At 44.5% G+C, this 13,916-nt stretch overlaps 1 protein-coding gene across 1 annotated transcript in view; it reads right to left on the bottom strand.

Moving 5' to 3' along the window:
• Positions 1-408: 408 nt before the first annotated feature.
• Positions 409-13,916, bottom strand: part of SNX2 (sorting nexin 2) — a 556,635-nt gene continuing 543,127 nt past the window's right edge. Inside the window, exon 15 of the mRNA XM_085632673.1 lies at positions 409-890. Coding sequence (XP_085488799.1) covers positions 840-890 — 51 coding nt within the window. The 3' untranslated portion in view covers positions 409-839. The remainder of the gene's footprint in view (positions 891-13,916) is intronic.

Below are 13,916 nucleotides of genomic sequence, written 5' to 3'. Positions count from 1 at the left end.
CACACTGATAAATGTTTAAAAAATATGACACAATATGCACAGCATCTGAACCTAAATGTTCCTCATTGAAAACTGATTTCTTTTGTGAAGTAGTCACTCCTGGTCACTGGAAACACTGCTCTTGGGCATAATGATGGTGTAACAGGATTGGGGTTTCTTTTTTTGAACGGTGTATTTATATTTTAACCATTGAACACCCAGATGGTTAAAAATATATGATTATTATCAATAGTAGAAACATTTTTCAAACCTCGAGCCCCATCTCGCTGTAACTGAGACATTGGTCATCTAACTTTGTTTATAAGTAAAGCACACTGAGACACCACTAAGCGTATCAGACAAGGTATATCAAAATACATATTTAAAAAAAAAAGCTTTGTATGTTCAACAGGAGCAAAAGAAAACTGCTTTAGTTGATAAGGTGCATCCCTTTATTGTAATCACAAAATCATGATTTCTGTACAGGAATGTTTAAGTGAACATTAATAAATGCAACTTTAAATTGTTTCATAATGAAAATAACATTTTACAGAACAAAATGTAAAGAAACAATTTAAATGTTTCTTGGCTTGCACTGCACCGTTCAATGCAAGTAATAAGACACAGTAGTGTTCAATTCAGCAACATATTGCAGAACATCATGCCACAGTCCATACTATTCCAGAAAGGTCAGGACATGCAGCTTTGTCAATAAAATGCCATTGTATATAAAAAAGAAGCCACATGGTAATTAATAAAATATATAGTGGTTTATTTGATGATTTCTCTTGTGTTTTAAACGTGGATTTTAGCTGGACCAGAGTGAACATCGACTGTTCTTCAAGCAAAAATACATCTTTCTATGCAATGGCTTTGGCTTCGGGTAGGAATGCTTCCCAATATTTTATAAGCTGAAAAATATAAAAAACATTAATGTTACACATAAGCATAGTTCGAGATTGCTACAGAAAAGCTCTTCATGGTACAAACAAAGGAGACCAGTAAATGTCATGTCAATGTCTCCAACTCAAAAAACATTCGATTATATATTGACTGCTGAACACTAATGAATTAAACAGTCGTTGGTTATTTACAGCTATAACAAACAGATGATAATACCAAATGTCTTACCAGCCTGAAGGATAATTTTAAGCAAATGTGGCAGCTACATGCTCAGGTTTAAGGCAAATGTTTAAACAACTTACGAGGAACATTAGCTTTCTAGATCAGTGGCTTACATAAATCAACATCCCCCCTTTGCTGAATTTAGTAGGCAATTTTGGAGTAATATTTAATATAGGATATAATGGAATTGTAATTGGGAGGGAAGGGATATCCGTCTAACCATGTCTGTCATAATCATAATCAGGTCCTAAATTTTTAATATACTCTTAGTTTAAAGGGTAGCAGGGTGGGTTGTTAAAGAATTCAAAGGAAATACCGAATTATGGTGAAATAAGATTATGAGTAACTTTTCCTTCTCCATCATGGGATTTTCTTTGTTATTTATAAAGCTTTGAATACTAGATTGTGGTGTATTACCGTGTAATACACTCGCAAAACTGTCTTGAGTCAGGCTTGTTTGGAAAACCTTTAGCTCAACAACTGGGTAGCTGTGGCTTCAAGCAGGAAGGCTTAAACAAAGGAACTAGTTTAAAGCATCAAACAACGAAATCAGTCACGTAAAAAGAAAGAAATCGGATTCAAATTTATAAAAATAGATAATATTTTAATGAATTTTTAGACGCCAAGATGAGCACAATCCACGGAAGGTTCTGAAGATATAGATTTTAAAAGACAATGGAAATCTTCGCATTTTAGTCCAATATACGAACAAGCATTGGTAACCGTAAAAATGTAAAACTTTTCAAAAGTTTGAAAGAGTTGTGTTCAGCTACTTTGCCCCCAGTTTGGGGGGGGGGGGGACTATTTCCAGCAGGGAGAAGGTCAGGGGGGGGACAATAAGGAGTATTTGGAGAGTTATCTGGTCACCAAAGCAGCCTCACGACCAGTTCCACACTTTACATCAAGACCACCTTATGCTGAAGGATGCTCTGGGTGCTGCGCGGTCAACAGCGGTGTTCCTGTGGTTATTCCTCAGTCCATGGGTAAGGTATGGCAACTTTGGCCACAGGAGTCAGGGTCCCTTTAAGTCCTCTTTGAGCCAGTAGAAGGCCTGCTACAGTTGGGCTACTGGGTTCTGTATGCAGCAGGTCAAGCAGTTTCCTTTAGTGGAGGCTGGTGTCTGTTTTTGGTGACCAATCTGAACTCAGACAACACTGAGTTGGGTGCAACTTTTAGCCATCGGGGATTGGTCACTTATGTTGCCCAACGGCAGTCAGCGGTGATTTAAGGATTGTGGCTACTGACTTGCAGGAGTAGGCTACTTTAGCTTTGATGGCCCTGGTACTAATTCCAGAGGCTCAGCCTACTGACTCTTGGAGTCACTTCTTTGGTCTGGGCCTCAGACGCGACTTTTCCAGGAGCCACATGCACAGTTGTCTCTAGGCTAGCCCAGGTTTTGGCAGGTGCAGTCCAGCACTTGCTGCAGCCTCTCTTGCCAGGTCGAAGAGTCAGCAGGGCAGTCTTTCTTCGGTCCTTTCCCAGTTCCATTGTGATCTGAGGTTCAGGATGTCAGGAGTACCATATTTATGCCCAGAAAGTGCCCTGGGGGGATTATGCAGTCACTAGCCAATGGGCTTCCAAGATACCTCCAGCTATGTGACACCTGGTGTCTATGTGTGGCATGTAGCAATCCCAGAGTGGACTATTTTGCCCACTCTTAATATGTCTGAATCATTCCCTGCCTTTTAGGAGGTTGGTAGCCCATCCTAGAGTTGTTGCTACCTATGGGCTACATGCCCATGGGAAAACTGGCTTGGCCACTGGATTCCCCTCATTGTCCCAGTCCCTAGCCTGTCTACCTAAACAAAGGGGCAGCCCTACATGAGTGTGATTGCCATTTGCCCACCAAAGGCAGCTCCTGCTGTGAAGCTTATCTTTTGGGCCAACACCTTGATTGGCTTCCTGAGAGGGGGAATTAACACCTCCCTTTGTAGCAGGCTTCTATTATCCCTGAGCCTGGAAGTCATTCACATTACTCCCCTGGAAGGTACAAGGCTGTCTGGTGTCCAACAGCTGTGCGAAGCTGTTAGACAAACTGTGCAACAGAGTACCAATTTTCTAAATGTAAAAAAACACACAATTGATAGACGGAATGCAAACCAAATCAAAACATTCACCCCCAGAGATCTGGGTTAAATCCATCATTGGCTTGGCAGTTCGGGCTGGACTGTTCCCATGAGGCACAGGGTCATGACTGATTTGCATATGGCTGGGTTCAAACTGGAATGGCATGGTGAGCAAAAAAATCGATGGATTTAGGCCAAGATCTCTGTACTGGGGTGAATGTATGACATTGTTCTGCATTCTGTCCATCAACTGTTGTTTTTGCATTTTCTAAATGTAGCATTTTCCTTAAAAGTAAATTCAACTTGGTCATCAAGTCGGGTTTAATGCCACGATTAATTTGATACTTTGATGAACCCATAGTAGTCGCATCCAGACTTTAGCCGGACTGAGATGTCAGCAGGCAACTCTGTGTTGTCCAATGGGTCTACTAACTTTTTCACAGCAAAAATGACAATGTGAAAGTTTTGCTGTTAGGACTTTTGAAAGGTATATGTCCTACTTAATAATATACAGCTACCTGCCTTAGGGATCCATAGGCCTTCCTCAGGGGAGACATATGTATATTGTTATGGGAAGTGGGGGCTTTGTCATTGGTTAAAATGGCAACATATAGCTAGCAATTGTAAAACTGCTCTTCCAGGCTGGGAGCCATTTGGGACTTGTCACACACAGGGTGGAACAATCAGTGCTGCAACCCTGGGTGGAAACTCCAACTTACATGCCCTAGGCACCATACACTAGGGACTTCTAAGTAAGTCAGCTTTTGCCAAGCGAGATCCGACTAGAAAATCCGTCCACATCACACCAGTCCTAAAACTTCTAAAATGGCTCCCGTTCGTAGCAAGAATGCAGCTGAAGATAGCTAGCATGGCACTTCACCATAATACTCTCATCTACTTGGCTGAAAAACCTCAAGCTGTCTGGTGGTAGTCGTTCCTTAAGAAACACCAACTTCCTACTGTTAAACAAAAAGAAAACCTACAACCTCTCCTTCCCCAGTCTAGGCCCAAGAATATTGAATGCACTGCCTTCTGGAGCCAGATCAAACCAGTTTACAACCTACTTAACAAACAAAAAAAAAGCAATAATGCTTCTGTTGAAGAGATTCCTCCAATAGTAGCCTTGAAGTTGATCAGTTGGACTATTTTCCTGTTCCCTTCGGTGCTTGAATTGGTCAGGCCAATGTACTTATTGTATTCTGTATTGCTGCTTACTTATTCCTGTATTTGTTCCATTTCACGTATGTCTACATTATGTTCAGCCCTCTGATACCCTTATGGGTCATATTGGCGCTATATAAAACTCCTCAACTAAATAAATAACATTACTAATACAGGAACAATCAATCTTGTGCGATACCAACTGCCTCATGGGTTATCTTTTGATCAATTTGTGTTTATAGCTACATATTTTTTGGGATTGTGCTGGTTTTCATTGCTACTAAAGAACATCACCAGTTGCCACAAAAAAGCAAACCCTCTGCAGAATGGTCAGCAATTTTCCTTTGGAGTGGTGACCTTATCTACAGTAAACGCATCAAGAAACGTTTTAGCCTCCCAACTACTTCTGAGATTTCTCGATGTTTCTAATCTAGGATCTGTTAGCAAACTATTTGAGAAGGTTGGTTTTTTTTAACCCAAGTGCCGATCGGGCATACAAATCAGTCTTGAGGAGACATTGCACTTCCATGGATATCTCGTAATAGCGATATTCAGAGAATTTAATTTCGGGAGTTATTTAACAAGTGGTGTTAAGTATATGCCACAGTTGTATCGATTTTGTAGATATGACCGCTCTACACAAATACATATTTATAATAAATTAGAAGCAATTGAACTGCGCTTCCTGCTATACAATTTTTCTGGTCTGTATACTTTTATATGTAGGGGGATTCAGAGTATTTCAGAGGTTTCTCCATGGGAAACGGTTATGAGTTGAAGGTATAGAGCCAATCCAGATCAAGCGTGTAGGCGGGGACACTAGGAGAATAAGCAATAAAAGGATGAAATGGATTTATGCAAACAAGATGCACATAAAGCCTTGAACAGTGGTGCTTGTTTTGGAGTCATTGCAATACTGTTTAGCAAAGATGTGTATCGATCCATAAGAGGCAAGCCTATACATTTCAGAGACCGAGAGATTTCTAATGAAACAAGCTGTAGCATCCTTGTCTTGAAACAAGGCGTAAGAATGTTTCCCTTTTGATAATATGTTGAAATGCATGAAAGTATCCATGCTGCTTTGGTTAGCTTTTCAGAGGTCATACCATTGTGGAAAAACCCTTAATTTACAAAAAATAGTTTATACTTCTGTATATGTAGTGTTCCCCACATTTGCAATGCTCTAGTGCCTGCAGTAAATGGATACACATTTACCACAATCCATTATCCCATAATTTTACTTGCATTTAATTAAATGGTCTGTTCCTTTTCATCCTGACTCAAACCTTATTGCCATTCTTAGTGCTCAGGCAATCCCCAACGCGTTCTTGCTCATGGCGCAGTCCTTTCCCATTCCCGCAAGAATTCCCCTTCAAGTCAGGCGTGCTCATCAGTGACCTAGTCCTGCTCAGGATCAAGTGATCACCACTATGCCCTTGCTTTTGACTACTCTTCCCACCTTTTTAATCCCTACTTTAAGGGTGACCAGCCTTGGCGTGTTGATGAAGTGCAGAAAGTTTAAGAGCCAATTTGTGTGGCTATTTACCTCTTTGGGTCTTGAACCAGACACTGTTTTCAGTTACTAGCCTATCACTTGCTAACATTTCCTTACAGTCTTCTCATACTTAATCTTCAGATGCCCCCCCCCACTCACAACCACTCAATGAAACAATATATTAGTGCTGTTAGATAAGCTGGGTCTACCAGGGGGCAAAGCCGTGGTAGTTCCTATGCCGCAGCTGGTTGCAGTTGATACACAAACAAACCTGTGATACAAACAGCTAACTACGAATTACCTTGAGACCCTAATTGGCAGGTGACAGCCTCATTGGGTTACAATTACTTTCCATGCCTAAAGCATCGCTATAATATTTCTTACAGACCAAACATGCATCTGATCGCCGTGCTACTGCTTCCTCAGCCACTTCCACAAGAGATTTCTCCATTCTCCTCTTCACGTTAACACCTACTCAGCAGTCTTTCCCTCATTCCCATCTACCCCCCCTTTGCAGGTGCCCTCAGTATCCTTCGTACTTCATGGCTTACGTTGTTCTCCTCTCACCTTCAGGCAATGCACATATCTGAAAAATAATATGTTTATGCTAAACGAGTCACAACACAGAGGATAAAAAATATAGACATTCTAGGAATCCTTGTCTTTTGACTTGAAAGTAGATTTTACCATAATCTAACTTCTCGTAATGAGTTGTGTGCCAATGCCATTTTTGTTTCCTGATTCAGGTCAGTTCTGGTGGTGTGTTACGTCATAATATTCTAACTTGTTCTTGAAAGTTTTATGTATTATGCAATTTCAACATTTTCATAATTCTACTGTTGCCCCAAAATCTATTTACTTAGCATGCAGAAATACTTTCATCTGCTAGGTTTTCAATGTCCTTGTTTTATATATTTTACACAGCAAGCAAAAGCTACGGTGTAGTTATGTTTAAATCCCACTTTCTGTGGGAAAGGACGCTTTTTCTTGGCTTATAACTTTGCAGCTATTTGAAGAATCTGCAAGAAACATGGCTCTTACTTGGTTCATCCAACTCCGTTTTATCATATCAAGCTTTCTTCCGATCAGTTTTAGATGGCTTCAGGGTCATTTGTACAGAAATTGAACAAAGGGTGCACATTACATTTTAACTAATTTGAAATCTTTACTCACAGATAAAGGAAAAAAAAACTACTCAATGACATTAAACCAAGCTGCCATGAAACTAGAACTACATTCAGACTATTACCTTTGAGTTGTTTAGAGTAAATCTGTTCAGTAGTTTGAGATATCTGCATTATGTTTTTTTCAAAATATTGTATTGTGTTGATGATACAGCAGACAAAAAAGAGCATTGAATATCTGATTTACTATTGCATAGCTTGTCCATCTATTTTTTTGATTATTCATGGATATATCCTCAGAGGATAATACATTTAAAAAATAAATAAATACATTTGGAAGAGGGGCCTTTTCCCCTCGCCCAACCTGTTGTCTTGCTCTCATCTGAGGATTTGACGACCTTGGCAAATTGATTGGCTGGGAACAACTGAAAGGTTTTGTTGCAGCAGCCACTGCAGAATGCTAGGCACCAAACTCTGCATCCTGAAAAAAACACAGACCGTGATACATTGGGACTGAGGGAGCATCCACTAATCCCGGTAAAATGTGGATGTCGCAGAATGGCAGACAGCACTGCCAAAAATAAAATAGTCTGCATTTTTCTCAATGGGTTTACATATTTCTTGACAAATGACGTATCTATTTTTCAGCAAATCCTGACAATTGTAAAAAAAAAAAAAAAAATTGACAGCTAATTTAAACAAGCATTTGCAATGCAATAGGTCTCGCATTTTCGAAACTTTGACCTAATGGTATTGTACATGACAATGCCTTTTATTATTGCAGATTTTTTAAACACATAAATAAAAGGCATTGTCATTTACAATGCCAATAGCTCAAAATCTCGCAAATGCGAGACCTAGTGCAATGCAAATGCTTGTTTAAATTAGCTGTCAATTTTTGCGATTTTAAACCAAGGAAGAACTCCAAACATGGAACAGTGCAGTCCCTGGTAACATGCACACACACATTACCCTGCCCGTGCACGACGGTTGCTACCTCCACGACGGGCCATGCATTATTTTAAATTATTTAGGTTCAAGCTGTGTTCTGATTGGCCGGCTAGTCTCTGTCGAGTCACTAGTACATCAGAGGAAACACAAGGGGAACCCCAGGTTTTATCACGATATAGGCCATAAACACGGACGCCCACAAATAGAAATCATGGGTGTTACAGACAGTTGGAAAACTTAGTGGGGCTTATTTAGAGCGAATGAAGGTCGGCCTTGTCGGAAATCCACAGGTAACGAACAAATTCATACTGCAGATGCTCAACACACTGAGCTTTCTTACTGTTGTAAAAACAATGGATGCGTTTTAAAGTCTGTTTATGTCTGTAATAAGATGACAGTTCTTTAATCAGTGTGCAAGCCTGTACGTCGGTCATTCCCGGACACGTAAAGCCAGCCGGACAGTTGGTACAGTCCAGGCTCCGACGAGCAGCTACAACATTTTTGTTGTAGCAGGGACGTCTCAAACACGAAGCGCTGCAGAAGAAAGGTGTGGTGCCTGCCTGACACTGGACTGCACACCCGGGGTTGTGAAGATGGTCGTCGGGTGTTGGACAGCCCACTTGACTCCTAAAACACCCCTACAGCCTGGCAGTGTTAACAGGTTTTCTAGGCAAAAGCCTTGTTGCCTAATTACAACGCCGCCCAGCTTTAGAATCGATGCTCTGTACTCGGGCCACCTAATGAGCGATCCTCTGGGGCTTCCATAGCTGGAACACAAAACGTCTGTAGCTTAATAATGCTTTCAAGAGGTGCCGGGCACCGGCACTACATGGGTCTCCGTGTTCAAACGCCGAGCCTGCTCCAGTGGCATACTGTGTGGTCTTTGTACCGGCTCTGCCTGCAGGGACTCAGCCATGTCACGTTCCTCCTGTGGGGCACAGTCCAGTCACGCTGCCCGCTGCAAGTGGCGTAGAGTCTAGTCCTGGTGGCTGCTCCTGTTGCACAGGGTCCCCAAAACTCTGCCTGTCCCACTAGGGCAGGATGCAGTGCAACACCTCCTCCTGCAGCAGGCTGTCCAGCAATCATGCCAGGTGCTCTTGTTGCTCAATGCCCTCTCGCCATGCCCGCTCCAGGAGAGAAAATCCAGTTGCCGTGAATTCTACATTGCCAGATCCACTCAGTGTGCCGGGTGCCTCTGGTGGTGCAGCCAGCGCCCAGTTACTGTGCTGGTTCCAGTTGCCCTCGAGCCTCTCTTTAGCCCCTCACGTACGACATGAAACCTCTTCCCACATAGTCAAGACAAAAAACAACACCCTAATAACCATACACGGGTAAGATTTATCAAGTGTCTCACAAAGGGTTGGTTAGCGCCAGGGCTTTAAGTGGGCTGGGTCCTGCCGGTGCCCAGCATCAACAGTTCTTAAAAGCAGATGCTGAGACGGTCCCTACCGGGCTCTCCATTTTTACGTTCAAGGTGGGAAAAAAATAATAAGCTCAACTCTGCAATAGTACCATCCATCACCGTTTTCGATGTAACTTCAAAAATATTCATTTATCAGTTTTATATAGGGCAAACATGAGCACCAGTTACATTATACAACGACATATTAATGTTTTGAATCACAGGATGTTGAGCCCACGTGAGGCTCCTACCTGCTTTCTCTGCTCAAAGGTGGGCAGCTCTAGCCTTAGGCCACATCCTCTCCCACAAGAAGGGAAGCATTCTCAATATTATATACAACGAAGTCATAGCTGTTGCTTATTTATCTTCTGCCATTTACAACCTTTGACAAAACCAATAGTCCTGACTTGTGGCAGGTGTGATGTCACTCATTTTATTAGATATATGGATGCAATTACAGAAGCAGCAAAATACCAGTGGTCGGACATTACGCTAAGCACAGAGTTTTAGCTTATGTGTTTTGAGCTACGCGCTTTATTACAGAGGCTGCGCCCCTATGAGAGACCCCCCCAGTTTTTTCATCCCACTTAAAGCCCTGGTTGGTGCTATATAAATGCTACAACTGTGGTCCAGGACCAGCTCTTTGCTCTGCCTGCCGTAGTGGTGCTGAGTCCAATCACCGTGCTGGTTCAGTGATCCAGCAGACTGATTAGACACCATGCCTACCCAAGTGGTCCATTCTCGGCGCCTGCCAGAGTGTGGCTGTTCCACTAGCAGAGTCGCAGTGCCTGCTTAAGAGGCCCAACGCCTAATCACTGTGCATGCACCAGTGCAGAGTGCCGAATCGCTGTGCCTGCTCTACTGAGTGACGTCATAGTCCTCGTCGTCATCAGCAGATAGAAGCCCGCCTCTCACTCAGATGCTCTCGATGCCTCCCGTGGACCAGGGCCTCTTAGAAGACCGGACCCTGCCCATCCCTTCTCTGGCTGTGTTGGTTTGTTGACATGACAATCAAAGCGGAGAAAGACCAGGGCGTCCAGATGTGCTTTACTGGCATGTTTGGGCCTGATCCTATGAAGGTCTGTAGGTCCACCACTGGTGCCCCCTCCCCCTAGTCCCAGGGCACCCCCAGGTCGCAGTCGGGATGTTGGCATGTTCTTCTAGGATGGCACTTAGTGGCCTCGGTGTCTTGAACGTGGCACAGGGTGCTTCTTACCCGTTACCCTCTCCTCCGAGGTGCAGTGACCCCTGCTGGACACCCAGCGCTGTGCGCTCCATCAACCGGCCTATGACGAGTCCCATCCTGCAATGACCCAAGGTTTCATCGCCTTCTCAGCATTGTATTTGTCAATATCAGTGCTTGATGTGTGCTTCCAGGCGCTTGGCGGCCGATGAGTCAGTGTTCCCGCCCAAGAGGCGCGGATGACTGCACTATATAACACTCACGGTCCACATATTTTGGGGGCATATGATACGTCCTGAGACAGTTCTTTAAACCAGACCAGTAGCCCTGGTCTGCAATCTTTGGAATAACATCCCTGGTGCCAGGCGATGCACGTGTCATTAATACGGCTTCTAAGCGCTTAACATTCTCCGTACCAAGAGCATCCAAGAGCACGTTGTAAAGTATTTCATCCTGCAACATCACCAAAGGCCCAGATTAACGCATTCATCCAGGTGGAAGGCGCCCCCTCCCTCCCGGGGACAGGGGGTCCAGGAGCCATGGGTGCGTCAGCAAACATGCCGAGAGAGGTTCAACGCAGGGCTTTAAGTGGGATCAAAAAGCGGGGAGTCTTTAATGGGGCGTGGACACAGGCATCTCGAAAAATGCGGTATAAAGGGCAAGGGCTATAAACCTAAGGCCGTGGCCTTAATCAAGTGAGGTAGGATCCTCGTCCTCACAAATTCATCGTCTGACTCAGCATTTCTAACTGAAATCAGCAGCAGCACAAATCTACCATGAGCAGTAAAACACTTTACAAGCTGCATGTTTATTTCTGTGAGGTAATAAGTGCTATATAAATGGCACTTTCGGAGCTGCAGTGAGGATAAAGTACTAAAGAATTTAAGCAGAGCAGAAACACCTCCCAAAAAGCGAGGTTAAGGCTAAAATGACACAGGGCCTGGGACTGGAGGAGAAAAGCGACCTTTCTCCTTTCGATGAGAAAGGCACATTCACTTGTGCTCTCTCCACTCCACACCGGGCCTGCAGCAAAGCATGACAAAAACAAACATCGATCTCTTATGGGACCATGTGCTTCTAATTAGAAACACATGGCCCGATAAAGATAAAGTGCTTTGCGACAGCAGCAAAGCAGACGACCCAGCCCAGATCGGAGGCGAAAGGGCGTCAACAAAAAACCCTCATTTCCAATGGCAGGCCAATGTTTAGCATTAACGGTGACGCAAGCCAATGGAAATGAGGGGTGGGGCTTTAAGCCCTCTTCTCAAGGTCCTCGTTAACAATAAATCATGCCGAGCGAGCAGATCATGCGCTGCAACGCTAGGCGAGACCTAAAAAGAATCACAATCTAGCTATGCATGGCAAGACAATGCACAGTGAGCACTGTGGAATTGGGGATGGCACAATATCACACAGTACACTGCCAAAGGATGTGCACTGCTGGTTCAGTGGCACTGGGACCAGAGGAAGGTCTGAATACATCCCCATGTTAAACAAGCATTGGCACAGCCAATAGGTCTCGCCTTTGGGACTATTTAAGTGTTTAGGAAGTCAGTTCCAGGGTGAAGAGGAGGCAGGGGTGAGAGCAGAGAAAAGGAAGTCAGCCCTGAGGTGCAGATGGGGCTGGAGTAAGAACAGCGGAACAGCTGGTCAGGGTGTGGGTGAAGAGGATGGTTGTAAATAGAGGAGAATGTGAAGAAAAAAAACTAAGAAAGGGTGGTAGCGCTCGAGTGAATCGAGGACAGAGCAGTATGTGTGGAGACTAGTAATCAGAAATGTAGTAGTATGTCAGAGTAAAGGGGGGGGTGAGACACATAAATGAAAGGGTACTCGTGAAAGTGAAGAGGAGGCAGAGGGACTGGAATAAGAACAGGACCGGTCAGCACCACAAAGAGAGGGCCAGGTAGAGCCACCTTGGGGAGACAGCGGGACTGAAATAAGGAGCTGGGCCAGCGTGAGGAGACCCAGGGACTAAAATAAGAACAGGTCCGGGCAGTGCAATAAGGAGAGGGCCGGGCAGAGCCAGCGCGAGAGACAGTGGGGCCGAAATGCGGAGCCGTGCTAGCCTGAGAGGAGACTGCGGGGCTGAAATGGGGAGAGTCTGTGGCGTTCCTGGGTGTGGCTACACAAGATCACTGACCTACTTTCTTTTGCTAACAGGGTCATCTGGCAGATGTATTTAGCTTCGTAATAACCAATAAAATACATGTTTTGGGAGCATGACTATAGGTGAATAAGGTTGAATGTTATGTCTAGTACATATTTCAATTAAAACAAACGGTTTGTTAAGCCATAACAGTTAATCAATGACAATGCGTGGTAATCTCAGAGCCACCACCAAAAAAACTCTGAATCCCTGTGCCACTTTCATGAAAGTAACTTCTGGTCCATCACCATTGCTAAACTGAACCAGGTACAACAGACGTATTAAAAAATGTAATGATTAACATGAAAAATGAAATTTGAAAGTTTCCTATAAGAATACATGCGTTCTCCAGTTTCAAGAGAAAACTATCCAACGGTGGCGCTGTGCACGTAGAAGGTTAATGATAGATAATGTGCAGTGGCATTAGTAAGACAGTGTCTAGTGAACGGTTAGGCCAGCATGGCGAAATTATGTTACATCAGCCCGCCGCTCTGAGAAAACTGTCATGCCGTGAATGTTGTGTGTGTGTGTCACTGACTGGCCACACTGTGTGCAAGTTTTTATAATGTTGCTGCAAGTGTAGGTGTGACTGTTGTGTGCGTGTCACTGACTGGCCGCTCTGTGTGGAGGTCTGTATAATGTTGCTGCAAGTGTAGGTGTGACTGTTGTGTAGGTGTGACTGTTGTGTGCGTGCCACTGACTGGTGTGACTTGTGTGCGTGGAACTTGTAGGAGGTCGGAAGGCAAGCCAAACACAGATTTGCAAGTTTATTACCAGTAACTCTTATAATATGCCTCTCACTGACTGTCTCCAGGGCTAGGCACACTCTTACTTGAAAGGAATTCACCGGCAGTCAGACAGCTTGAGAGCAGCTGTATTTCAGGATTTCACGCGACGTCCGCTGCCTGCTCCTCTCTCTCTGTGTGGACCGGAAAACCGCATCAGGCTGGCTTGGGCCCGGCCAGCTCAACTTCACAGTCAGGCCGGGTCCCGGTGCCCTGGGGCTGCGAAGCGAACAAACCACTCCGTGCGCCGCATTAAGTCTGGGTGTTCTGAGTGACTCTGCCTCCAGTCCAGCCCGGGCTGTGTCGGTCGCTCACTGTGGACCGTGGGGTGCATTACCGCGTAAGGCAGCGGAGCTCATCAACAGTCCTGTCTGGCACGCACTACTACTGTCTCTCTGAGCGCCGGGTCCGGCAGCCGCGGTGGTGAGCCACACGGGGTCGGGGCCGCACGGGGTCGGGCCGCACAGCACTGCATTATGATCTGCAGTCTCCCCGCAGC

Source organism: Triturus cristatus, chromosome 2_1 (assembly GCF_964204655.1).
Source record: "Triturus cristatus chromosome 2_1, aTriCri1.1, whole genome shotgun sequence".
In the NCBI taxonomy this organism is placed as follows: domain Eukaryota; kingdom Metazoa; phylum Chordata; class Amphibia; order Caudata; family Salamandridae; genus Triturus; species Triturus cristatus.
Note: the sequence above shows the minus strand (reverse complement) of the source record. Positions and strands in the feature narration are given on the sequence as shown.